General features: G+C 46.1%; 1 protein-coding gene across 3 annotated transcripts in view; it reads right to left on the minus strand.

Moving 5' to 3' along the window:
- The window catches only part of LOC146771981 (phosphoenolpyruvate carboxykinase [GTP], mitochondrial-like), a 216,150-nt gene that overhangs the window by 65,931 nt on the left and 125,639 nt on the right, over positions 1 to 24,580 (minus strand). For 2 of the 3 annotated variants that reach the window (XM_085640280.1, XM_085640279.1), the window contains exon 10: positions 9,668 to 10,448. The exons of the other annotated variant lie outside the window; for it this stretch is intronic. In XM_085640280.1, the coding sequence (XP_085496406.1) occupies positions 9,994 to 10,448 (455 nt within the window). In that variant the 3' untranslated portion in view covers positions 9,668 to 9,993. Of the gene's footprint in view, positions 1 to 9,667; positions 10,449 to 24,580 lie in introns of those variants that run through there. 3 annotated transcript variants of the gene reach the window in all.

Here is a 24,580-nt window from a genome sequence, read left to right on the forward strand (position 1 = left end):
CTTTCCCCCGTAGGCCGCCAGGGTGGGGGCCAGTTTTGGGCCTCTGGGGGGCCGATTTTGTTACAGGGACGTTTTTGCAGCATAGCTGCAATATCGGCTCTGTAACAAAATCGTCCGAAACTGACCCTGGCAAAGAGCTCGGCCGCCCCCCAAACCCCAGGGGGGCGGCCGAGCACTTTGCCAGGGCCGGTTTTGGTTCTCAGTCCAGCCCTGGCCAACACTACTGTCTTCGCGTTCCTCCCATGGTGCGGGATTTAAAGCGTGCCTGGCGTGTGTGCGAGTGAGAACAGGAGACCGTGGCAAGGAGAATGGGATTATAGGACATGGTTCAAATCTGAACAAAACGTTGGTTCCCCTGCTGCCCTCTACCATTATCTCCCTGTGGACGTGACAGACTGCGTGGCTTTGTTCTCTTGTTCCCTGTCCCGGGGCTGCAGAAACATTTTCTTCCCTTCACTAAAGTAGGATCTCCCACTTCACACGTTTCTGTGTTATACTTGCAATTGCCCAGTATCCAGGGTCTTAGCTGAGGATGTGTGGGTCCAGCCGTCTCCCCCCTGCCCCGACCAGTTGGGCTGGCTTTTTCGGTTGCCTTCTAAAACAAAGCCTTGGACAAATATGTAAAAGTTTAGTAACTACATGTTTGGGGGAAAAGGTGCAGCCACAGACTACTTGACTACAGTTTGTGTGGAAAATACTACTTCAATGGGGCAGGTGCCATCACTCTTGGCTCGCAGGACACCTACTTTGGTTTGGGAAAGATTCCTCTAGTATTGCTTCGAGTTCGAGCCAGCACCCCTCTTTTTGTAGTGTACTCTGCCACTCTGTGCTTGCTGTGCAGATAGTCTCCCATTACTGGGATTATCTCTCGCCAATTTCTGCTTGTGGTGGGACGCTGTTCCATGCTGGTGTTATCTTTCGCAGTCGAAACAGAATCGGTGAATCTTTTCTCCTTTTGGTTCCAGGTCACATGCTGAAGATGTCAGTAATCTGAGTCGTTCTGTGCGAGTGCTTGCTTCCGCGATTGTGTTCTAATGCTTAAACTTAACCCAGACATGCCAAGCCTCCCGATTCAGGCGGGAGACTGCCGATTTCAAGACTAGTCTCCCGCCTCCCGATTCAAGCATCCCGAAACCAGATTCCTCGGGGTTTCAGCTGACCGGGCTTGGTAATGTGTAAGGTGCTAATTCTTCCAGCTATAGTCAGAGTGGCGATGCAGGGGCTCTAGAAGGGGTGAAAAACCAACAAAGCCTCATTACCAAGCGAATGGTCTTTTAAAGACCTGTGAAGTACTGGGGGGGGAGGGGGAGGGGTGGCTGTGTGTGTGCCCGGGAAGCTGTTTCAGCCCGGGCTGCCACACACGAGGGGGAGGGGGGGGGGGCGTATGCACTGCCAGGCCAGTGCACAACACTTGCATCACCCTCTCTCTGCCTGCCATTGCGCTCCATGCTTCTGTAAGGTACGAAAAAAACGTGCATTTGCGTTTCAAATGTCCAGTCCTGCAGCAGCACACTTCCAAAGCCCATACATGACAGTAACCCGATTCAAGGCTCCTTTCTCCCGATTTTTTCTTAAAAATCTCCCGCTTTGCTCTTCTGAAACGTTGGCATGTATGTGAACCTGTTGGTGTTTCTCCATTTTTAGGTCTCGCCTTACTATCGCGTAAGCGATCGCAAAGCGAGACTATTATAAAAGGGCTTTTCAAAGTGCTCCCAAAAGCGGATTGCATGGCTAGCACACGCACAATCACGCGCATCGTGCCGCCATGCACTCCGCTTTTGGGAGCACTTCAAAGGGTCCGCTCCCCCGCCTGGAATGCGCTCCCCCGCCCCCGCCAAGCGTACGCGCCACGCTCCGCCGGGCTTGTGCTTGTGTATCCAGTGAGAGACTTCCTTTTGTTAGTTTCAGTTTACAGTTAGCTATTAACTGTCATCAAGCTCCCCCGCCAAGCGCGCGCGCCACGCTCCGCGGGGCTTGTGCTTGTTTATCTAGTCAGAGACTTCCTTTTGTTAGTTTCAGTTTACAGTTAGCTCCTTTCCATCTCTTCTCTCCGCGCCTTCATCCTTCACTTTCTGTGCGCTGTCCTCCCCCTTACAGTCACTACCTCGCTGCTCATTATTTATCTCCCCTTTCTCACTGCCTCTCCTAACTTTTCTCCCTCCTTCACAGTCTCGCTTTCTCTATCCTCTCTCCAACCTTTTCATCCCCCGATCCGATCGCTCAGTTTCGCACTCCCTCGTCTGCCGCTCTACTTTGCCACTCTTTCCCTCACCTGACACTCTTTAGCCACCCTCCTGAGTCCTGTTGTTACCCCAGCAGGTCACTCGCTGTGCTGCCCCGCTCTTTCCGTAGCCTCGCTTCCTATACTGTCCCTTCTCCTCACACCCTTTCCCACTCTCTCCTGCCTCTGCCCCACTTCACTGGTCTCTTTGACGTCTCTCCCCTTCCCGCACTCCATCTCCTCGTGCCCACTTTTCTGCCCCGTCTCCCTCGCTGCATTCCCTCTGCTGTCCTTTTCTCTACCCCTTCATTCCCCCTTCTCTCTTCTACTCAGTTGCCTCTTCCGCCCCTCTTCTTCAGTTTATTTTACTTCCTGCTGCCTTCATGTCCCTTTCTCTTCCCCGCCTCCTCACCCACTTCTCCTGTCACTGTCCTGCCCAAGTCTTCCTGCTCATTTTCTCTAGTGACTGCAGCAACAGCACCCGCCCCGCCTCGGCTCTCCCCTTCCCCCGCTCCATGTTCCTGCTGTAGCGAGGGGCAGATGTCCGGGAATGTCCCCCGAGGGTTTGGCCCATTCCTTTTTCTTCACCTAGAAGCGCGTCGCCCGCGCCCCCTCCCGAGGAGAAGATATTCATTATTCAGCAGCTCCACGGAGGGGGCAACAGAAGGTTGTCTGAATGTAACGGACTCTGATCTGTCACAGATTGCAGCGCAGCTGCCCAGCTAAGGACTGCATTACACTCAGGTGACCCCGCCAACTCCCTATCTTTCGCCACCGCAGGCTGTGCTCATAACTCTACCCTACCTACCACCAGCCCAGGGTATACACCCAACACCCAACCCAGGAAATACCAAACATAATAACCCCTGCTAAAAACCGACCTATCACCACGTTATACAGGTGTTCCACTACCCGTCCCTAGACAACGTCCTCCAACCACAAACAAGAACCTTGCGGGTATCGGAGCGCTTTACCTGCAAGATGTCAGGAGCAGATACAAATATAGTAGAGAATCTATGATTGAGTCTAATACATAGAAGTAGCTACCACTAGGGGGAAAAAAATATACATTCATTACAAGGTTATATACAAATTTTTTAGAAACATAATATCCCTGAGAATATAGTTCAAGAGTTGGTGTGATAGATCCAATACAAAGTAGTCACTAAAAATCCGGAAATGAAATGTTTCACGTAAACTTAGCCATGAGAATCGATTTCACTTCTTTTTTGAAAGAGGCAGTAGAGGGGTTCTGTCTCGTTTCTGGGGGTAGGGCATTCCAGATCCTAGGGGCCATTCCTGAGAAGGATTGGTTTTATGTTTTTTTCTTGGCAAATCTTTGCGGTTTCAAAAGAAGATTCTTGGAGCTTCTGGTGGATCTGTTACCACATGAGAGTGACAGTTTTTGTGATAGATAACTTCGGGTATTGTGGTGTAGGGCCTTGTGTGTCATACAAGCGATTTATAGATGAAATCTCGCCTCGAATGGTAGCCAATTGAGAACTCTAAGGTCCGGGGAGATATGACAGTTTCTTTTGGAGTCTGTGATCAGTCTAGCCGCTGTGTTGATTGTGGCTCTTAGCGGGGCAGTCGTTGATCTGGGAAGACCGCAAAGGGCGACACATCCATATTCTACTCTTGGGATTACTAAGGCTTGCACAGCCTGTTTGAAGTCATTTGCGGGCAAAAAGGGTTTCTGTTTTCTTAAGGTGTTTATTTGAAAATGTGCTCCATTTGTAGAGGCACTGATATGTTTCTGCATGTTTAGGTTTCTGTCCAGCGTTACTCCCAGTGATTTTGCTGAACCGACAATGAGTGGTTGACCTTTGAGTGCTGTTAGGTGATTCAGCCAGTCAGGAATGATGGAAGAATGGTTGAGTGGGGGCGATTAGAGGAATTCATTTTTGAGGGCGTTTAGTTTCAGATGGTTTTCGGCCAGCCAGGATTGAGTTTTTTCCAGCGTTGAATTGAGAGATTTGATGTCCCCAAGTGAATGGATCTTTAAGTAGAGTTGCGTATCATCTGCGTAGATGTGATAGTGGACCTTAGATGCGCTGAAGAGTTCGGTGAGTGGTTCCATATAGAGGTTGAAAAGAGTGGGTGAGAGGCATGATCCTTGCGGTACTCCTAAAGTTACTGGCACGGGATTGGATAAGGAATTGTTGACCTTGAATCTTTGTGATCTGTTTTGGAGGAAGGAGGTGAGCCAGGTAAGTACAGAGCCGGATAAACCCATTCTGTGTTTCAAGAGGTCTAGCAAGTTGTCGTGTTTGACTGTGTCAAAGGCCGAAGATAGGTCATGCAAGATTAGTAAACGAGTTTCGTTTTGGTCAAGGATTTTTAGTGCGTCGTCTATTATGAGTGTCATGGCTCATTCTGTACTGTGCTCTGCCCGGAAGCCAGATTGGTATTGGTTGAGCAGGTTGAAATGGACTATATGGTTGCCCAACTGTGTATGAACACATTTTTCTAGGAGTTTGGCCAGAGTGGGGATGTTGAATATTGGGCGATAGTTGTTTAAGTCCGATGGGTTGGCCGATGGCTTCTTTAAGATAGGGGATACATGTCCTGCTTTAAGGATATCTGGGATGGTTCCTTAACGGAGGGATATGTTTATGATCTTGGTCAACAGAAGTAGTACAAATGGTATTAGAAGTAGTACAAATGGTATTAAGTCTTTTAGGTAATTTGCGGGGAGAGGGTCTGTGAAGTGGTTGGAGGGATTCAAGGCCATCAGATTTTTTTAATGGATTCTTTACTGTAAAAGTTGAAGGAGGACCATGATGCGTTGTTTGAGGTCGAATTTTGAAGAACTGGAGGTTCGGGCTAGTGGTGTGGTAATTGGAGGGACTGTTTGAGTGTCCGTGAGAGTTATTAAGTCGTTGAGCAGGTCCGTCTTTATGTTTCCGTCGTCCTAGTAAAGAATGCAGAAAAATCCTCGCAATTGGGTCTTATGTCTGGATTATCCTGGCGGAGGGGGGGATGGGGCATCCTTAGTTTGCGCTTTGATTAATTCGAATAGTTTTTTGGGTCGGTTCTTAGCTAGGTTTGAGTGCTGAAGAAGTCCGCTTTACATCGTCTGACCTTTCTAAAATAGGCATTTCTCGTGGTTCTTAGAGCCTTGAGGTGGTCAGCGGATGGGATAGATCTCCACCGTCGTTCGATTAATTCGAGAGATCTTCTGTCTTCATTTAACCTGCCGTCATACCACGGTTTTGAGTCTTTTTTGGTGATTCTTTTCAGTTGAAGGGGAGCTACTTTGTCTAGAAACGTGCTCATGGAGTGGAAGTAGTGATTGGTCAGGCTATGAGCATCGGATGATCCTTCAAGGGGGAGCAAGCTGTTAGGGATGGAGCTTGAGAGTACGTTGGAACTGATATTTTTCATATCTCGCTTCCAAATTTTCCCTCTCGTGGGTTGTGTAGCCTTGGAAATAGGTTGACCGAGGTGTGCAGGAGCAAAAGAAACAAATACATGTTTTGCTTTGTGTAGAGACCTGCAGGGTACTTGCTTGTCATATCTGTGTGAAAGAGTATTTTTTCATTTATACTTTTGTTTGAAACATCGTCATTGCTAGACATTGCTTTTAGTTCCAACATTTTGATCTGAAGAAGTTGCTCGGCTGGGTTCCACTTTACTTGAAATTTGAAAGGAGAGAGATGTACTCACGATCTCTGTAAGACGCGTCTGAGTGTATTATGTGGCTGGGGATTTGCAAACTGTCACCCTTTTGTTGATTTTACCGGATTCCTCATAGAACTTGTGCTTCATCTGAGGCGACATCACGAGATCTTTCGAGATACTTGCTCACTCTGGTATTAGACATACCTGCAAAGGTTAGACTATCCCGTGGAGCACAGCGACATCACAAAGAGATGCTGATAGACTTCCAGAAGGATGTTTAATTGGGGTGTAACCAAAATAAATCCCCACCCATATTTAAGGGGGAATACTCCACAACCCCTACCCCTCACGGACACCGGCCTACGACGAGACTGGTAGTTGGCAGTGACATACTATTGTGGCAGAGCCAGCTTTACCTGTGGATTGGAGTGGACCCACTGGTCTTTCCCTTGTAAAACCTGAGCAGCATCTCAGACCTGGTGTCCTTTGTGGCCCTTCCTCACAGTCAAGGTTTTTTTGCGCATACACACACACATGGAGTATATGTGGAATCATGTCCATGGGAGTGTGTGGTAGACTGCAAAAAATGCTAATTCTCTTGTAGATTGGCTGTCTTTTCCCTCTGTGGATGCAAAAGCCTGCATGCTTCTTCCCCTGGATCTCTGCCCCGACACTCTAATAGTCATGATAGTAGCAGGGGGCAGCCACAATTCTCATTTGCCAAACCAGTTCCATACTGTACGACGGAGTATTTAACCTTTCAAGGAAACTTGAAGTTTGGCTGCCTCTAGTTCCTGCCACTGCCTCTGGAGTATGATGAATCTGGTCCTATTTAGAAGCCACAAACAGGTTAGTGTCAGGATTGTGAGGAGACCGTTCCTCGGCCCAACGAGCATATTCATGGGGATGCTGGAGCCGTTTCATACTACAGGGCAAGACCATGCTTCATTTCTACCAAAAGTGCGGCTAAAGAAGAGTATGGTGAAATTCCAGTAAGAGATGAAGAGCAGGTCCCTCACCAAGAGAGGAAGAGAGAAATCCAGATAGGTGAAGTCTACATGGAGACATCTAGAGTGATCCTAATGGAGCGGGTAGTACACAATTTTGTATACCCCCCTATTCTGCATGTTTATACTAATTAGAATAATCTATTAATTGTAATATTATTAATGTGTTTGCATGAAGTTTAATCAACATTACTAATGTACGAAATACACGTGGGATTTGCATTTTGCATGGCTAAAATAATTTGTAATTAACATACGTACGCATACTAATACTAGAAAAATAGAATATCGCATGATATATGTTGCTTTTGTGACGTTATCATATGTTGCACCAGATGACATCAATGTGTGAATATGAACGCTTTAAATGTCGCCATACGCTAGATAAATACAAGCACACAGAGGAATTAGTGAGGGTTTAACATTTTATTCGTTATTTCTATGTTTTAATTACTTTTTGTGTTTGTTTCGCTTAAGTTGTCCTTTGGGCCTAAAACCAAGATGGCCGCCTGACTGACTCGACGCGATGGCCACCATTCCACGAGGTTTCGGGCGAAGTGCGCCTGCGCCACCACATGTACCAATGGCCTCGGCATGACCCTAGACTTGCTGTGCCCAAGCAAGGTCACGATGGGATGCTCGCCAAGTATTCAAACAAAGGACTAATGCAAGGAACCGGATGGATCATGTCTAATGACATAACCTCCTGAACTGTGTGAAACCTCACCAGACGATCCAAACCAACCAATGGGATGAGCCCAAATTTTATAAAATGTATCTTTTAGACCTTACTTTCATTATAAAAGTGACGTTAGAATAGAGAGGTCATCTCTATCTCTACTGCTCCCGTACTTTACTGACGGAGACGACGGTGACTCTACATGACGGCTGCGTTCCTGAATCTTTGACAGACTGAATTGCTGCCCAATTTCTTGATGAACTGAGGACTACCTAAAATCTATGGGCACTGATCGATGCTTGCACATCTCTGGTCCTTGACCCAATCTTTGGGACTGTAGCGTGCTGCATGAAGAACTTTCGAATTCTGACTAATTGACGACCAAATTTGATGACTTAGAGGACGACTGATAGCCAGATTAGGTAAATATGGTGTTCTGTGATTTGCGTAATGATTAATAAATGTATTAGATGGAACTAAATTCTTGCATTAATTAGATAAACAAAAATATTGATTAACAAGAAAATGTGTTTGGTCGTTTATTGAGAAGAGATAGATCAGGATCTTTGAGTATGTTTTAGCGGGAATAAATCATCACTCCAATCCAACTAAATGATCCATTGATCACGTGGGAGGAGTATCTTAATGTTTAGGTTTAAGGTTTGTAGATATAAGAATATTAGTGTATAGATGTGTGAATAAATCTCTCTCCATAGGTCATAAGGTATTCTTTCCATGTCTGCGCTTGGAACATTTATCTCTCCTGTAAGTGCAGACCAGTTGAGGAAATTTGATTACGGCTCCATCTTGCGTATTGACACCATTGCGATGTTGCCCTCACTCAGGCACAGACAACCTTCGTAGCGTTTCTTTCATACTCTGTACTGTAACATGTTAAACGACCTTTTCCTGTCTCTCTGAGCAAAGTACATTCTGAGACCCGGCTCGAAGCAACTAATTCCCGTGATAACCATCTATTGACCCTTGGTGATCTTTCTCTGCCTCTCCAATTGTTTAACGAATCACCACCTGCAACACGCAAACACGTCCTGTTGTAAATTAATTTAACTTAGGAATGCTCATGCCACCTGGCCTATAGGGTCAGGTAGAGAACACGACCCTAGGGAAGGAATTTCTATTACCTATTATCCTGTATCTTGTACAAAGAATGTTTGCTAGTGGATGATTTGTTCGTTTTTATTGCACATTGAGGGGGTTGTTGCTTTAGGGGATTCAAGCACTATAAAAGACTGTGAGCCACGGATTGAAGTGGCAGTCTCCTGAGAACCTACCACTGATGTACTTCTAGGACAACTGTACCTAGCTGCAGCTAATAAATTGAAGTTCCTATGGCAACAGAGTGTTCCGTGTCTCTGTACATTTAGAAGGCGAACTCAGAAGATTTCAGGCGTACCCTGCGCCGACAGCATAATTCAGCCTGTTTCTTCACAGTAAGATGTGAAGTGTGAATGTTGGTGTTATGGGCCCCACCAGTGATTGAATGAGTGAATGTGTTAACGTGATGTCTGGTCTGTGATAAAGGGATGCTATTCGGTACGGGTTTTGCCTTGATTCCCGTTACGCAGGTTTCCGCGCTGCAACAATCCGACCAGAGACACAAGGACTTGTCAGGCCAGAATCCCCAAAACCTAACTGCAGGGATGCAGTACAATTTAGGACAGCAAGTGTAACGAGCCTACACCTTCCCTGCCCAGTTCCCGTAGGGGAAACCAGGGTCAGCCTAGATCTAGCCCCCGGGTGATCAGTCGCTGTACAGAAGTCTTGGATCGTATCTGGGAATCAGAACCTATTGCCTTTCTTTGTTTTTGTCTATAAATGAATTTCAGCTGGCTTATTAAACCTCCCTGTAAATAGGAAATATTGTATTTACAAAAGTAGCTGTTCTGACTGGACTTGGAGTTTATTAATTGTCAATGTGGGTGCTCCCAAAGAGTTAAACTCCTAAATATAGTAATGTGGTTATTCAACTGGAGTGCAACATAACCTTAGTCTCTTGGATACCTTGCTAAATGAATGAGCCACACTGATTTTCCTTAGTGACCAGTTATTGCAATAGGACAGAAGAACAAACCTCCAACATTTTTCGCAAACAGACTTGAGTCTAGTAATCCAAACTCACAGCATAGTTCTTTATTTTTCTTCAACAAGTACAGAAAACACACTTCCCTCAATTTATTTCTGTACAAAGAGAGTTAAAAGGCAAAAAACACCGAAAAGACCAAACCCAATCCCTATTTCCCTCCCCTTCCTCCCCACAGAAAGCTGTCTATGGTTCATGATGAAGAGTGTCTTCCCTGAAAAATAATCAGATTTTTGTCCTTAAAAAATCATGTAAACAATGGAATGTTTCACAGTTTCACCCCTTGTAGGAGTGTAACCATTACTCCCTCACTAACAGAGCAGCCAGGCAGTAAAGACTTGCACCTTCTTCCTTCAGACACTCACATCTTCTTCACCCGTTCCTCCAGCGCGTCCAGCTCACTAACTACCTCACCAGGCAAGTATTGGTTCACCTGTTCAGTCAGGTAGTGCCTGACCTCGCCTACCTCCTGCTCCCAGAATCCCTTGGGTAGGGAGAAGAGCTCATTTGTATCAATTGGGGGCAGCCCTTGCAAGTCCAGTGCTCCTTCTGCAGGCACATAACCAATGGGTGTAACCCGGGCACCAGGTTCGCCATCCACACGTCGGAAGATCCAGTCCAGGACTCGCGAGTTCTCCCCAAAGCCGGGCCACAGGAAGTTGTTTTCGGAGTCCTTTCTGAACCAGTTGACGTGGAAGATCTTGGGAAGGTGGACAGATGGACGGTTCTGCATGCTCAGCCAGTGTGATAAGTAGTGGCCAAAGTTGTATCCAAAGAATGGGCGCATGGCGAAGGGGTCATGCATGATGACTTTCCCTGGGAGACAAGAAAGAAGGGAAGACGGTAAACAGCTGTATATTTTGGGTAACGTTGCCAAGTCCTTATAGACACCATGTTGGGTCAGACTCACATAGTTCTTAGAGACCGTTTGAGTTGTGGCTTTCACAGACCCCAACAAGGAAAAAGCTCTCAAAGACACTACATCCGGTGTGTCTCTCCTAATGATAACATGGTGGCTTTGCTACCATATATCTCAAAAACACCATTCTGAGTGGGCCACTCCGAGACTCCTTAGGGGCGCTGTTACAAAGTTCTTAGACTTCATTGTTTAATAAACTGTTTTACTAGCTATTCATGTACCAATCAACAGGAGAAGAAAATGTCAGGGGGCATGGAACAGTGACATCCCCCCATTTGCGAGTACCAAGCACATTAGTCCTATCTGTACGTAAAAGTGGATTGAAGTAGGTTATTAAGTAAAGAAGTCCAAAGCAATTGTAGCATTAAGTTGATTTATTGAGGGAAGTTATATTTAATAGCACTCCACCACAAGCATGTTGGCATCAGCTCAGGCCTAGCCATTCTGAGCTCCTCCGTCTGATTGGTGGCATCTACTGCACATCAGGGTTCTACAACACCTCACAGACACCATAGACACAGAGAGCAGACATTAGATACACAGCATATAAAACTGGATATAACAAAGTGCAACATAGCAAGAACAATTACTACATTTATAAACACAATGGAGTGCCTTAGTTGGAGGCATCTCGATATTGTTCGTTTCCCACCATTTGCTGTGCTTCTGTGGGTGGTTCTGAGCCTCATTTATTGTTTGTAGGAGAGTAGGGTCTGCTATCCTATGGCCACCCCAAATTTTTGCTTTTTGCTTCACTGGTTTTTGACATATTGAGGCTGTGGGCCTGCTAATCAGACCCCCAGCCTGCTGTTCTCTCTAACTAAATTGACACTATGCACCCTAGGTGCATAACCAATTGGAAGTGGATCACCCTGTGAGCCCATGTACCAGTGTACACTAGGTACCCAGGGCATTGGTGTATCTAAGGCCTGCCAGGGGCTGAAGCATGTATTATGCCACCCCTGGCCTGGCCTAACAAATTTGACACAACCGGCTGATCACTCAGCTGGGGTAAGTTGGTGTAACCACCTCTTACTTAGGTGTAGTATATCTATACCTAACCTTAAATGGGACACCTGGTAACCTATAAGTCACTCCTATGGCAGGCCTTAACAATCCTGAAGGCAGAGTGCTTGGTTCCATGTGAGATGAACTGAGCCTGTCTGCAGTGGTCGGAACAACTTCCTTCTACCGTTTCCAGATATCGTCATACCATATGCTCTTAAGTGCATTATGAACCTCGCGGTTAAATGCTATCTTTGGTTTGGCTTTATCAAAACATGTCGAGTAAGGTGTCATACGAATTGGAATACTAACCCCTCGCCAATTCTGGCGACGGGGTTAGCATTCCACCCTTCTAGAGGGACACGACATGTACAGTACCTGAAACCCGGGTAAAATCAGACATAGCCTCAGCTCCACAAAATGGATGCTGCCACCACAGACACAAGTCTGCCCTCCTGCTGCTGGGAGTCCTTCCAGCTTGGGAGGTGTGGACAAAGGGTTCCCTGCCAGGGGAGGTGCGTGCACCACCCCAGACAGAATTTTGTGTATTGGTCAGGTAGGGTTTGAAAGGAATCAGACATGCCTGAGGCTCACAAGGAGCCTCGGTGCATATGCCAGTTCAAACCGGTCCTGGGGCACACCAGCCCCGGACCTGGGGCGAGCTGGACAAAGGATTGCGGTTGTAACCACCCCCCTTCCTGGTCCCACCCTTAGGGAGGGACCTAACAGGTAGTCCGGTCCCTAAAATCCGCTTAAAGGTAGGAGCTGTGTCCTAAGACTTCAGACATCCTGGAATCAACTTAACTACAAAGAAGAAGACGGGAACTTCGACGCTCTGCTGCACAGAGGACTGAAGGAAATCTCCCCTATGGTCAGGGAGTGACCATCTTGCTAACGCAAGCACCAACCAGCTATCCAACGTCTGCTTTGCCGCCGCCTCCCGCCGGAGCCCGAGCCCAGAGCCCGACAAGACCTGGACCTCCAGACCTCTCACCGCCCGATCCACAGTCCCTGAAAAGAAGGAACCCGTGGAGGCACCGAGACACGTGGAGCCAGCCATCTTGAAAGACCGACGACAAGCTGCAAGCGCGACAACAGAGGCTCCCTCCGAGTTGTGCTTTGGGTCCTGAGAAGCCCAACCACCGAGCAGCATCTGCACCAAAGGTGAGCCCTCCAGCATCTCCACGATCTGCGTGGGGCCCCTCTGCACTTTGCATCTCGACGCGCCTGCCCGGTCCCTGGCCTGTTGGCTAGTGGCCATTTTGGCGACCTATTTTGAAATCAACGACGCTGGTCTGGTTGCTCCAGACTGGCCCCAGCTGCTCTCCAAAAGAGCAGCCCCTCTGACCTTGCTGGTCAGAACAATCAGCTTTCTTGAATTTCCACGACTCCTGCCTTTGCCAAGGCTTGTTTGCTTCTTTCGAGTTGCCGACACCGCCGACAGCGAGAGCCTGCGTGGGACAGCTCGTGACTCGACTCCTGGACGTCGTCGACCTTCAGGGACCACGTGGCTGCGGAGACAAGCTACACCTCTTTGCCTGTTTACACCCGACATCGCCTGGTACCTACCTGGTGCCACGCCGGTCACTGGCTAGTGACTGTGAACACTGTCCCCTCTGCTTTCAGGTCTTCTACAACTCCGATCCACCCTTGGATCCACCGCATCTCTTCTGGACCGACCGCCTGCAGCATCTTTGTCATCAGGCTCCATTGAATCGATAGAAGAAACCCGACGCACTTCGAGACCTATGCACCCGCTTCCTGTGGGTGAGGTAAAGCTGGCACTCCGGTGCCCAAGTGTAGAGAAACATCTCTAGTGTCTGTGATTTGAATCTTAAGATCGTAGTCCATCCAGAAGACCCTTTCTGCAGTAACTTTTGAACTTTTACGCACCCATTGAAAACCTATGGGAGCCCGCGTGTAACTTTCCTCACTGCACACGCGACCCGTGGACCTCCTGGTCACTAACTGAAGTTAGCTCCTTGTAGGCCCAGCGATTCTAGAGGCCCTAGGCCTTTTCACTTTCCTGTTCGTGGTACTTATACCACTATTTTAGTATATGGTTTGAGTGGCCACCAGGGCCCATCCATATAAAGTGCAACTTCTGTATATTATAACGTTGTCTTGTTTAACGATTTGTGCTCCTGTGCTCATAAAGAGTCTAGGGGATACTTTGAGTAATAAATACATATATATTTTGAATATATATCTGTGTGGTGTCCTTTCATTGGTATAAAGGGGGGTTACATATGGTAAAACAGCCTGCTTAACACGCTTTAACGAGTTTAGCCTCAAAGACTGCTTAGCCTACGCTACCACTAGGGCAGCTAGTCCGAAAAGGTTGACTTACAACCACACCATAAGGGTTGCTTGGCATGGTACAAGGTGGTCACTTTAACTAGTGAACATCATATACCAGGCCAACTTTTCACATTGGTGGCAGCGGTGGGATTTGAGCTTGCTGTGTTTTACCTCTGTAATCTCTTTGTTACCAATTGAAAGATCATACAGGTACCTTTGGGTACATATAAAACAAGATTAGATATACTTAAGTTCTACTGAACTTAGTTGTTGTAGAGCAAAGGGAGTAGCACACCCTGACTACAACTACTAGATGGGTTTAGTAGGAAAACCCAAGTGTAGGTAGATTGCAACACATCCACCCACACTTAAGAGCAATGGAGGGGGCAGAGGGGTCCAAGGTACCCATCTCTGTCGAGAGTGACCCCCAGAGGGCACCAACTCTCTTTGCTACCCTAAATCAAAATGAGCTCAGGCAGTTGGCAAATATCAGGGGCCTTAAACAGCCCAAGAACCCTACTTCTGCTGAGCTCAGAGAACTCTTACAGGCTGATGAAGATCAGAGAGCTCTCAAGAAAGCCTCCCAGTTAGGCCCCTTAGGGACTGGAACAGGAGGCCCCCCTTCTGAAGATGCTACTGAGGTACCCCTTTCCAATAGTCACTCCTTAGATGAGAATCATACTACAGAGGATGAAAGTGATAAGGGTACTGATACAGAAGGTAGTGGGGATGAAGGGAGAACTAGCCCAGTGCCAAGTGTTATACGTGGCCCAGCTAACCTAAGGCTATTGGGGACTGACAATGGGATCATCCCATTGGATCTCCCTAGTGGACTTAACCAGGGGCTTGGGAGGCAAAGGAATCACTCAGGTGAATCTAATGCTTCTCATGCCTCTAGAGGCTCTCAAGGTCACTCCAGGAGAAGGATGCCCACCCCTCAGAGGAGGGAGTATGAGGCCAGAATGCAGGAAGCCCAGCTGAGGATCAGGAAGCAGGAGCTAGAAGTAGCCCTGATGGGAGAGAAACTGAACAAGGCTAGGCAACCTAGAGAGAGTGGGTCTATACCCACTGGTGGCAGCATTGTCCCCAAGGTCAAAGATAGGGTCTTTGACAATAGGAACCTGTCCAAGGCTGTGCCCCCCTACAAAAGTGGGGATGACATCCACAAATGGATGACTGCTCTTGAGAGAGCCTGCAAAGTGCAGCAGGTTCCTGAAGACCAGTGGGCAGCAATCTTATGGCTCTCCTTTGAAGGAAGAGGCAGATATAGACTCCTCACTGTTAGGGAGGAGGATGTCAGAAACTACAGAGCCCTGAAGAGTGTCCTAGTTGATGGGTTAGGCTTAACCACTGAACAGTACAGGTTAATGTTCAGAGACACCCAGAAGACACAGACTCAGGACTGGTCTGAATACATTGAATGTGCCACTAAGGCTTTGGAGGGTTGGTTGCTGGGAAGTAAGGTAACTGATTATACAGGATTGTACAATTTGATGATGAGAGAACAGATTTTAAATAACTGTCAGAACCAGCAACTGCATCAACACTTGGTTGACTCAGATCTGACCTCTCCCCAAGAATTGGGAAAGAAGGCAGACAAATGGGTCAGAACCAGGGTTAAGCAAAAGAACCAGAACTAGGGCCAAGGGGGTGATCAGAAGAAAACAGACCAAAAGGGTGGAGATCAGAAATCTAAAGACCAGAAGTCTTCAACAGGGCCCCAAACTAGTACTAACGAGGGTGGGTCCCAGCCTAAAGGGAAGAAGAAAGAAGGTCCAAAGAAACCCTGGTGCAAATCTTGCAAGAATACAACTCACTGGACTAGTGATTGTAAGAAGGGTGGAGCCCCCAACACTGTTGCCCCTAAGGCACCTGCTCCCAGTACTACTGTTAGCAGTGTTGGTCCCCAGACAAAGGGTGTAGTGGGAATCACTATGGGAACTGAAGGAGATTCTGACTTAGACAGAACCCTGACACAGGCAGTCTTGATCTGTGATGGGGACATGGATTTGTCCCTGACTGTGAGCCCCAGTAACCTGGGCAAGTACAGACAGACTCCTTTAATAAATGAAAAAGTGGCTCAAGCCTACAGGGACACATGTGCCAGTGTCACTATGGTGACACCAGGCTTTGTGGACCCTGGACAGTACATACCAGGTGAGAACTACCTGGTGACCAATGCCAGCAATGCCACTACTTCACATAGTGTGGCAGTTGTTAACTTCTCATGGGGAGGGGTAACTGGCCTCAAAAGGGTTGTGGTTAGTGCAGACCTCCCAGTAGAATGTTTGTTGGGCAATGACCTAGAGAGTTCTCTATGGTCAGAAGTGGAGTACAGGACACATGCAGAGATGTTAGGTATATCACCACATGTCCTTGCTGTGACCAGGTCACAGGCCAAAAAGTGCCTTACTGAACCACAGGTCTTGGATCCTGGAACAATGGACCAAGCACCTACCAAGAAGAAGAACAGGAGGGTTAAGGCTGTGCCTTCCCCCCTGCCTCCAAGTGATGATCAGCCTTCCCAGGAAGATGATCTAGAGAACCCTGAAGGAACTGTCCCTGAAGAGCTTGAACCTGATCAGGTTGAGTTTCTGGGGACAGGGGGACCTTCCAGGGCTGACTTGGGGCAGGCTCAGTTAACCTGTCCATCTCTTGAACCCCTCAGACAGCTGGCTGCTGCTGAGGCTGCTGGGAATGCTCAAGTTACCCATAAAGTGTATTGGGATGATGGGCTCCTTTATTCAGAGGCTAGAGACCCAAAACCTGGTGCAACCAGGAGGTTGGTTATACCTCTGCAATTTAGGGGCTTCCTTCTTACCTTGGCCCATGATATTCCTCTAGCAGGACACTTAGGCCAGAACAAGACTTGGGACAGGCTTGTCCCTCACTTTCACTGGCCTCACATGAATGAAGATACCAAGGAGTTTTGTCGCTCCTGTGTAACCTGCCAAGCCAGTGGCAAATCAGGTGGCACAACAAAGGCCCCCCTAATACCACTACCTGTGGTGGGGGTCCCCTTTGAAAGAGTGGGAATAGATATAGTGGGTCCCATGGATCCTCCCACTGCATCTGGGCACAGATTTATACTGGTGGTAGTGGATCATGCCACCAGGTATCCAGAGGCAATTCCCCTTAGGACCACTACAGCTCCTGTTGTGGCCAGGGCCCTGCTGGGAGTATTCTCCAGAGTGGGGTTTCCTAAGGAGGTGGTTTCAGACAGAGGTACCAACTTCATGTCAGGATACTTGACAGCTATGTGGAAGGAATGTGGTGTCAACTACAAGTTCACCACACCTTATCACCCACAATGCAATGGGCTTGTTGAGAGATTCAACAAGACCCTAAAGGGTATGATCAAAGGATTACCTGAAAAGCTCAGGCGAAGATGGGACATCCTTCTACCCTGCCTTCTGTTTGCTTACAGAGAGGTCCCACAAAAAGGAGTTGGCTACAGCCCCTTTGAATTGTTGTTTGGGCACCCTGTAAGAGGCCCACTGGGTTTAGTGAAGGAAGGATGGGAGTTACCTCTCAAAAAGCCTAAACAAGACATAGTGGACTATGTACTTGGTCTCCGCTCCAGGATGGCTGAGTATATGGAGAAGGCATCCAAAAACCTTGAGGCAAGCCAGGCCTTACAGAAAGCTTGGCATGACCAAAAGGCTGTCTTGGTTGAGTTTCAGCCAGGACAGAAGGTATGGGTGTTGGAGCCAGTGGCCCCAGCAGCACTCCAAGACAAATAGTCTGGACCCCATACAATCCTGGAAAAGAAGGGAGAGGTTACCTACTTGGTGGACCTAGGCACTCCCAAGAGTCCCCACAGGGTACTCCATGTTAACAGGTTAAAAGCATATGTTGACAGGACAGACATGGGCTTGCTCATGGCTACAGATGAGGGACAGGAGGAAGAGAGTGACCCTCTCCCAGACCTGTTGTCTCAGAACCCTGAGGATGGTTCAGTTGAAGGAGTGACCCTTGGAGGCAACCTCACTGAGCATCAGCAGATTGAATGTAGACAGGTTCTACAATCATTTCAACATATGTTCTCACTGATACCTAGTCAAACTGACTGGTGTACCCATGTGGTGGACACTAGTGACAGTCTCCCTGTAAAGAACAAACTTTACAGACAACCTGACCACGTCAGGGACTGTATAAAGGCTGAGGTACACAAAATGCTGGAATTAGGTGTCATTGAACCCTCAGAGAGCCCCTGGGCTAGCCCAGTGGTTCTGGTCCCCAAACCTCACACCAAAGATGGCAAGAGAGAGATGAGGTTCTGTGTGGATTACAGAGGACTCAATGCTGTCACTAGGACAGATGCACATCCTATTCCAAGGGCAGATGAGCTCATAGACAAACTAGCTTCTGCTAAGTTTTTGAGCACATTTGACTTGACAGCTGGCTATTGGCAAATCAGATTAGCTGAGGATTCTAAGGCCGAAACAGCATTCTCAACCCCAGGTGGGCATTATCAATTTTTGGTGATGCCCTTTGGTCTGAAGAATGCACCTGCCACCTTCCAAAGGTTGGTGAATCAAGTCCTTACTGGGTTGGATGACTTTTGTGCAGCATATCTTGATGACATTGCTGTCTTTAGCTCCACCTGGGAGGATCACCTGATCAACCTGAAGAAGGCTCTTGAGGCTCTGCAAAGGGCAGGCCTCACTATCAAGGCTACTAAGTGCCAGATAGGGCAGAGTAAGGTTGTGTATTTGGGCCACCTTGTAGGTGGAGGCCAAGTTCAACCACTGGAGAGTAAGATACAATCCATCAAGGACTGGTCTCCTCCAACCACCCAGACTCAAGTTCGAGCTTTCTTGGGCTTGACTGGGTACTACAGGAAGTTTGTTAAGAACTATGGGTCCATTGTGACTCCTCTTAATGATCTGACATCCAAGAAGATGCCCAAAAAGGTTCAGTGGACAGTAAGCTGTCAAAAGGCATTTGATGACCTGAAGAAGGCCATGTGCTCTGCACCTATCCTGAAAAGTCCTGAATACTCCAAAGAGTTTATTGTCCAAACAGATGCTTCTGAGTTGGGTGTGGGAGCTGTGCTGTCACAACTTAATGTAGATGGTCAAGACCAACCCATTGCTTTTATAAGCAGAAGGTTGACCCCCAGAGAGAAGAATTGGTCAGCTATTGAGAGGGAGGCCTTTGCTGTGGTGTGGGCCCTGAAGAAGCTGAGGCCATACTTGTTTGGCACTCACTTCAAGATTCAGACCGACCATAAGCCCCTCTTGTGGCTAAATCAGATGAAGGGTGAAAACCCCAAACTGCTTAGGTGGTCCATTTCCCTACAGGGGATGGACTTTACAGTGGAGCACCGGCCAGGTACAGACCATGGGAATGCAGATGGTCTGTCCAGGTACTTCCACTTAGAACATGAAGACGAGACTGGTCAAGGCTAGTTTAATGTCCCTGCGTTTGGGGGGGGGGGTTGTGTAGGAGAGTAGGGTCTGCTATCCTATGGTCACCCCAAATTTTTGCTTTTTGCTTCACTGGTTTTTGACATATTGAGGCTGTGGGCCTGCTAATCAGACCCCCAGCCTGCTGTTCTCTCTAACTAAATTGACACTATGCACCCTAGGTGCATAACCAATTGGAAGTGGATCACCCTGTGAGCCCCTGTACCAGTGTACACTAGGTACCCAGGGCATTGGTGTATCTAAGGCCTGCCAGGGGCTGAAGCATGTATTATGCCACCCCTGGCCTGGCCTAACAAATTTGACACAACTGGCTGATCACTCAGCTGGGGTAAGTTGGTGTAACCACCTCTTACTTAGGTGTAGTATACCTATACCTAACCTTAAATGGGACACCTGGTAACCTATAAGTCACTCCTATGGCAGGCCTTAACAATCCTGAAGGCAGAGTGCTTGGTTCCATGTGAGATGGTGCTCTGGCATGAGCTGAGCCTGTCTGCAGTGGTCGGAACAACTTCCTTCTACCGTTTCCAGATATCGTCATACCATATGCTCTTAAGTGCATTATGAACCTCGCGGTTAAATGCTATCTTTGGTTTGGCTTTATCAAAACATGTCAAGTAAGGTGTCATACGAAATTGGAATACTAACCCCTCGCCAATTCTGGCGACGGGGTTAGCATTCCACCCTTCTAGAGGGACACGACATGTACAGTACCTGAAACCCGGGTAAAATCAGACATAGCCTCAGCTCCACAAAATGGATGCTGCCACCACAGACACAAGTCTGCCCTCCTGCTGCTGGGAGTCCTTCCAGCTTGGGAGGTGTGGACAAAGGGTTTCCTGCCAGGGGAGGTGCGTGCACCACCCCAGACAGGATTTTGTGTATTGGTCAGGTAGGGCTTGAAAGGAATCAGACATGCCTGAGGCTCACAAGGAGCCTCGGTGCATATGCCAGTTCAAAAAGGTCCTGGGGCAAAGCAGCCCCGGACCTGGGCCGAGCTGGACAAAGGATTGGGGGTGTAACCACCCCCCTTCCTGGTCCCACCCTTAGGGAGGGACCTAGCAGGTAGTCCGGCCCCTAGAATCCGCTTAAAGGTAGGAGCTGTGTCCTAAGACTTCAGACATCCTGGAATCAACTTAACTACAAAGAAGAAGACGGGAACTTCGACGCTCTGCTGCACAGAGGACTGAAGGAAATCTCCCCTATGGTCAGGGAGTGACCATCTTGCTAACGCAAGCACCAACCAGCTATCCAACGTCTGCTTTGCCGCCGCCTCCCGCCGGAGCCCAGAGCCCGACAAGACCTGGACCTCCAGACCTCTCACCGCCCGATCCACAGTCCCTGAAAAGAAGGAACCCATGGAGGCACCGAGACACGTGGAGCCAGCCATCTTGGAAGACCGACGACAAGCTGCAAGCGCGACAACAGAGGCTTCCTCCGAGTTGTGCTTTGGGTCCTGAGAAGCCCAACCACCGAGCAGCATCTGCACCAAAGGTGAGCCCTCCAGCATCTCCACGATCTGCGTGGGGCCCCTCTGCACTTTGCATCTCGACGCACCTGCCCGGTCCCTGGCCCGTTGGCAAGTGGCCATTTTGGCGACCTATTTTGAAATCAACAACGCTGGTCTGGTTGCTCCAGACTGGCCCCAGCTGCTCTCCAAAAGAGCAGCCCCTCTGACCTTGCTGGTCAGAACAATCAGCTTTCTTGAATTTCCACGACTCCTGCCTTTGCCAAGGCTTGTTTGCTTCTTTCGAGTCGCCGACACCACCGACAGCGAGAGCCTGCGTGGGACAGCTCGTGACTCGACTCCTGGACGTCGTCGACCTTCAGGGACCACGTGGCTGCGGAGACAAGCTACACCTCTTTGCCTGTTTGCACCCGACATCGCCTGGTACCTACCTGGTGCCACGCCGGTCACTGGCTAGTGACTGTGAACACTGTCCCCTCTGCTTTCAGGTCTTCTACAACTCCGATCCACCCTTGGATCCACCGCATCTCTTCTGGCCCGACCGCCTGCAGCATCTTTGTCATCAGGCTCCATTGAATCGATAGAAGAAACCCGACGCACTTCGAGACCTATGCACCCGCTTCCTGTGGGTGAGGTAAAGCTGGCACTCCGGTGCCCAAGTGTAGAGAAACATATCTAGTGTCTGTGTTTTGAATCTTAAGATCGTAGTCCATCCAGAAGACCCTTTCTGCAGTAACTTTTGAACTTTTACGCACCCATTGAAAACCTATGGGAGCCCGCGTGTAACTTTCCTCACTGCACACGCGACCCGTGGACCTCCTGGTCACTAACTGAAGTTAGCTCCTTGTAGGCCCAGCGATTCTAGAGGCCCTAGGCCTTTTCACTTTCCTGTTCGTGGTACTTATACCACTATTTTAGTATATGGTTTGAGTGGCCACCAGGGCCCATCCATATAAAGTGCAACTTCTGTATATTATAACGGTATAAAGATAGAATATCGACGGGAAAATATCGACTAGCATTAATATCGTGGTAAGAATATCGACTGTGAAAAATATCGTAATAGAAAATATCTTTTTAAAAAATATCGTTTCGTGAGAATGACAAAAATATCGTCATAAAAAAATATCGATGAACAAAATATCGTTGAACAAAATGTCGTTTCATATAATATCGACAGAAAAATATAAGTTGTTATAAATTTATAAAAAAATATGTATTATGTTTTTAAAAAACTTACAAAACTCCTACTAGTAATAATATGTGTTAAAAAATATTTTCTACAAAAGAATTGTTAAAATTTTAGTAGCGGGTTATTGGTATTATAGGGGATAAGGGTGGGTAGTAATTTAAAATTTGGTTTTTAAAAAATTTATAAAATATAAACAAATTAGAAAATATTTAAGAAATCCAAATTTTAATTTGAAATTTCGAATTCTTCACGAAATTAAATTTGTAATTAAATTTTATAATTTCAAATAAAAATTTTAGGAGCGGGTTTTTGGTATTATAGGGGATTAGGGTGGGTAGTAATTTAAAAATGTAGTGTTTAAAAATTGTATAAAATATTAATAAATTAGAAATTTATAATGAAATCAAATTTTAACCTCGAAATTTAAAATTTTATACGAAATTTATTTTTAATATTAATAAAAAATATTACATTAATATTGAAGAAGCGTTATTTTGGTATTATAGGGGAATAGGGTCTAAAAAATAATTTAGATAGAAAAATGTATATTGTTTACTAACCTGCACATTTCCTGATTTATGTTGGATTGGAGTTAGAATAGTAAATTATTATAAAATATAAACAAATTAGAAAATAATTAAGAAATTTAAAATTTAATTTTAAATTTCTAATTGTTTACGAATTTACATTTGTAATTAAATTTAAAAATTTCAAATAAAAATTTTAGGAGCGGGTTTTTGGTATTATAGGGGATTAGGGTGGGTAGTAATTTAAAAATGTAGTCTTTAAAAATTGTATAAAATATTAATACATTAGAAATGTATCATGAAAGCAAAATTTAACATCGAAATTAAAAATTTTACACGAAATTTATTTTTTAATATTAATAAAAAATATTAAATTAATATTGAAGAAGCGTTATTTTGGTATTATAGGGGAATAGGGTCTAAAAAATAATTTAGATAGAAAAAATTATTTTGTTTACTAACCTGCACATTTCCTGACTTATGTTGGATTGGAGTTAGAATAGTAATTTATTATAGTTTACTATCCAGCACTTTCCCTGAGTTATGTTATGTTTGGAGTTAGAATAGTAATTTATTATGGTTTACTATCCAGCACTTTCCCTGACTTATGTTGGATTGGAGTTAGAATAGTAATTTATTATGGTTTACTATCCAGCACTTTCCCTGACTTATGTTGGAATGGAGTTAGAATAGTAATTTATTATGGTTTACTATCCAGCACTTTCCCTGAGTTATGTTATGTTTGGAGTTAGAATAGTAATTTATTATGGTTTACTATCCAGCACTTTCCCTGACTTATGTTGGATTGGAGTTAGAATAGTAATTTGTTATGGTTTACTATCCAGCACTTTCCCTGAGTTATGTTATGTTTGGAGTTAGAATAGTAATTTATTATGGTTTACTATCCAGCAGTTTCCATGACTTATGTTGGATTGGAGTTAGAATAGTCATTTATTATGGTTTACTATCCAGCACTCTCCCTGACTTATGTTATGGTTTACTATCCAGCATTTTCCCTGACTTATGTTATGTTTGGAGTTAGAATAGTAATTTATTATGGTTTACTATCCAGCACTTTCCCTGACTTATGTTGGATTGGAGTTAGAATAGTAATTTATTATGGTTTACTATCCAGCACTTTCCCTGACTTATGTTATGTTTGGAGTTAGAATAGTAATTTATTATGGTTTACTATCCAGCACTTTCCCTGACTTATGTTGGATTGGAGTTAGAATAGTAATTTATTATGGTTTACTATCCAGAACTTTCCCTGAGTTTGCAATTTATTTTTGATCAAAAGGGTATTTAGTCCTCTGGAACGCGTAGACCCTCGGTTTGAGTCGTCAAATACTGTAACTACATATTCTGTGGGAAAGTTATGTCAATCCTGGCTGCGACATTCCACCTTAGCATCTGTCAAAGTTCATTTATCGAAGTTACATGACAAAATAGATTTGAATTATTTTGTTAAAGGTCCTGTGGGTGGCAGAACCAAAAGGTGGGCGTATGCTATTTACAACGAAGTGTGGAAATTTTCGCAAATTGAGGCGGCTTCAAGATGGAGAGCTATTGACCAAGCAAACATGGAAAAGGTTTTAGCCGTTATAGATAACAGCATTAGCACTCTCTCTTCCAGAATTTATACATTAGATAATATTGTTTCGTCAGTTGTTGATATTGTGCATGATGATATGTCTGTGTTATATAATGGTCAAAACCAGTTGCGTTCTGTTATGCAGTTTGCATGGACATTGCAGACGTTAAAGGCAGGGAGGGTCCCTTGGGACTATTTGAGCACTACATCGTTATTCATTCCTTTTAACATTACTGATAAGCAGCTATTTATGTCCATGAAAGATGCTACATATTCATTATTACATATAGAAAAATTAGAACCGTTACCTTTCTCTGTGGCGGAAATCAATTCAGTCACGTGGCTTATATACGGGTTGATAACTCTACCGTTCGCACTTCTTAAGTTTACGTCTTGTATGAAACATTATGCTCTGGGTAGATATGAACAGCTGGGCACCGCTTTCATACATGAGGTTTGGTCCCTCCCCTTTACGTATAGATGTACTAGGGACGGAACTGAGGTTTATCT

The sequence above is a fragment of the Triturus cristatus genome, unplaced genomic scaffold (genome assembly GCF_964204655.1).
Source record: "Triturus cristatus unplaced genomic scaffold, aTriCri1.1 SCAFFOLD_168, whole genome shotgun sequence".
Taxonomy (NCBI): domain Eukaryota; kingdom Metazoa; phylum Chordata; class Amphibia; order Caudata; family Salamandridae; genus Triturus; species Triturus cristatus.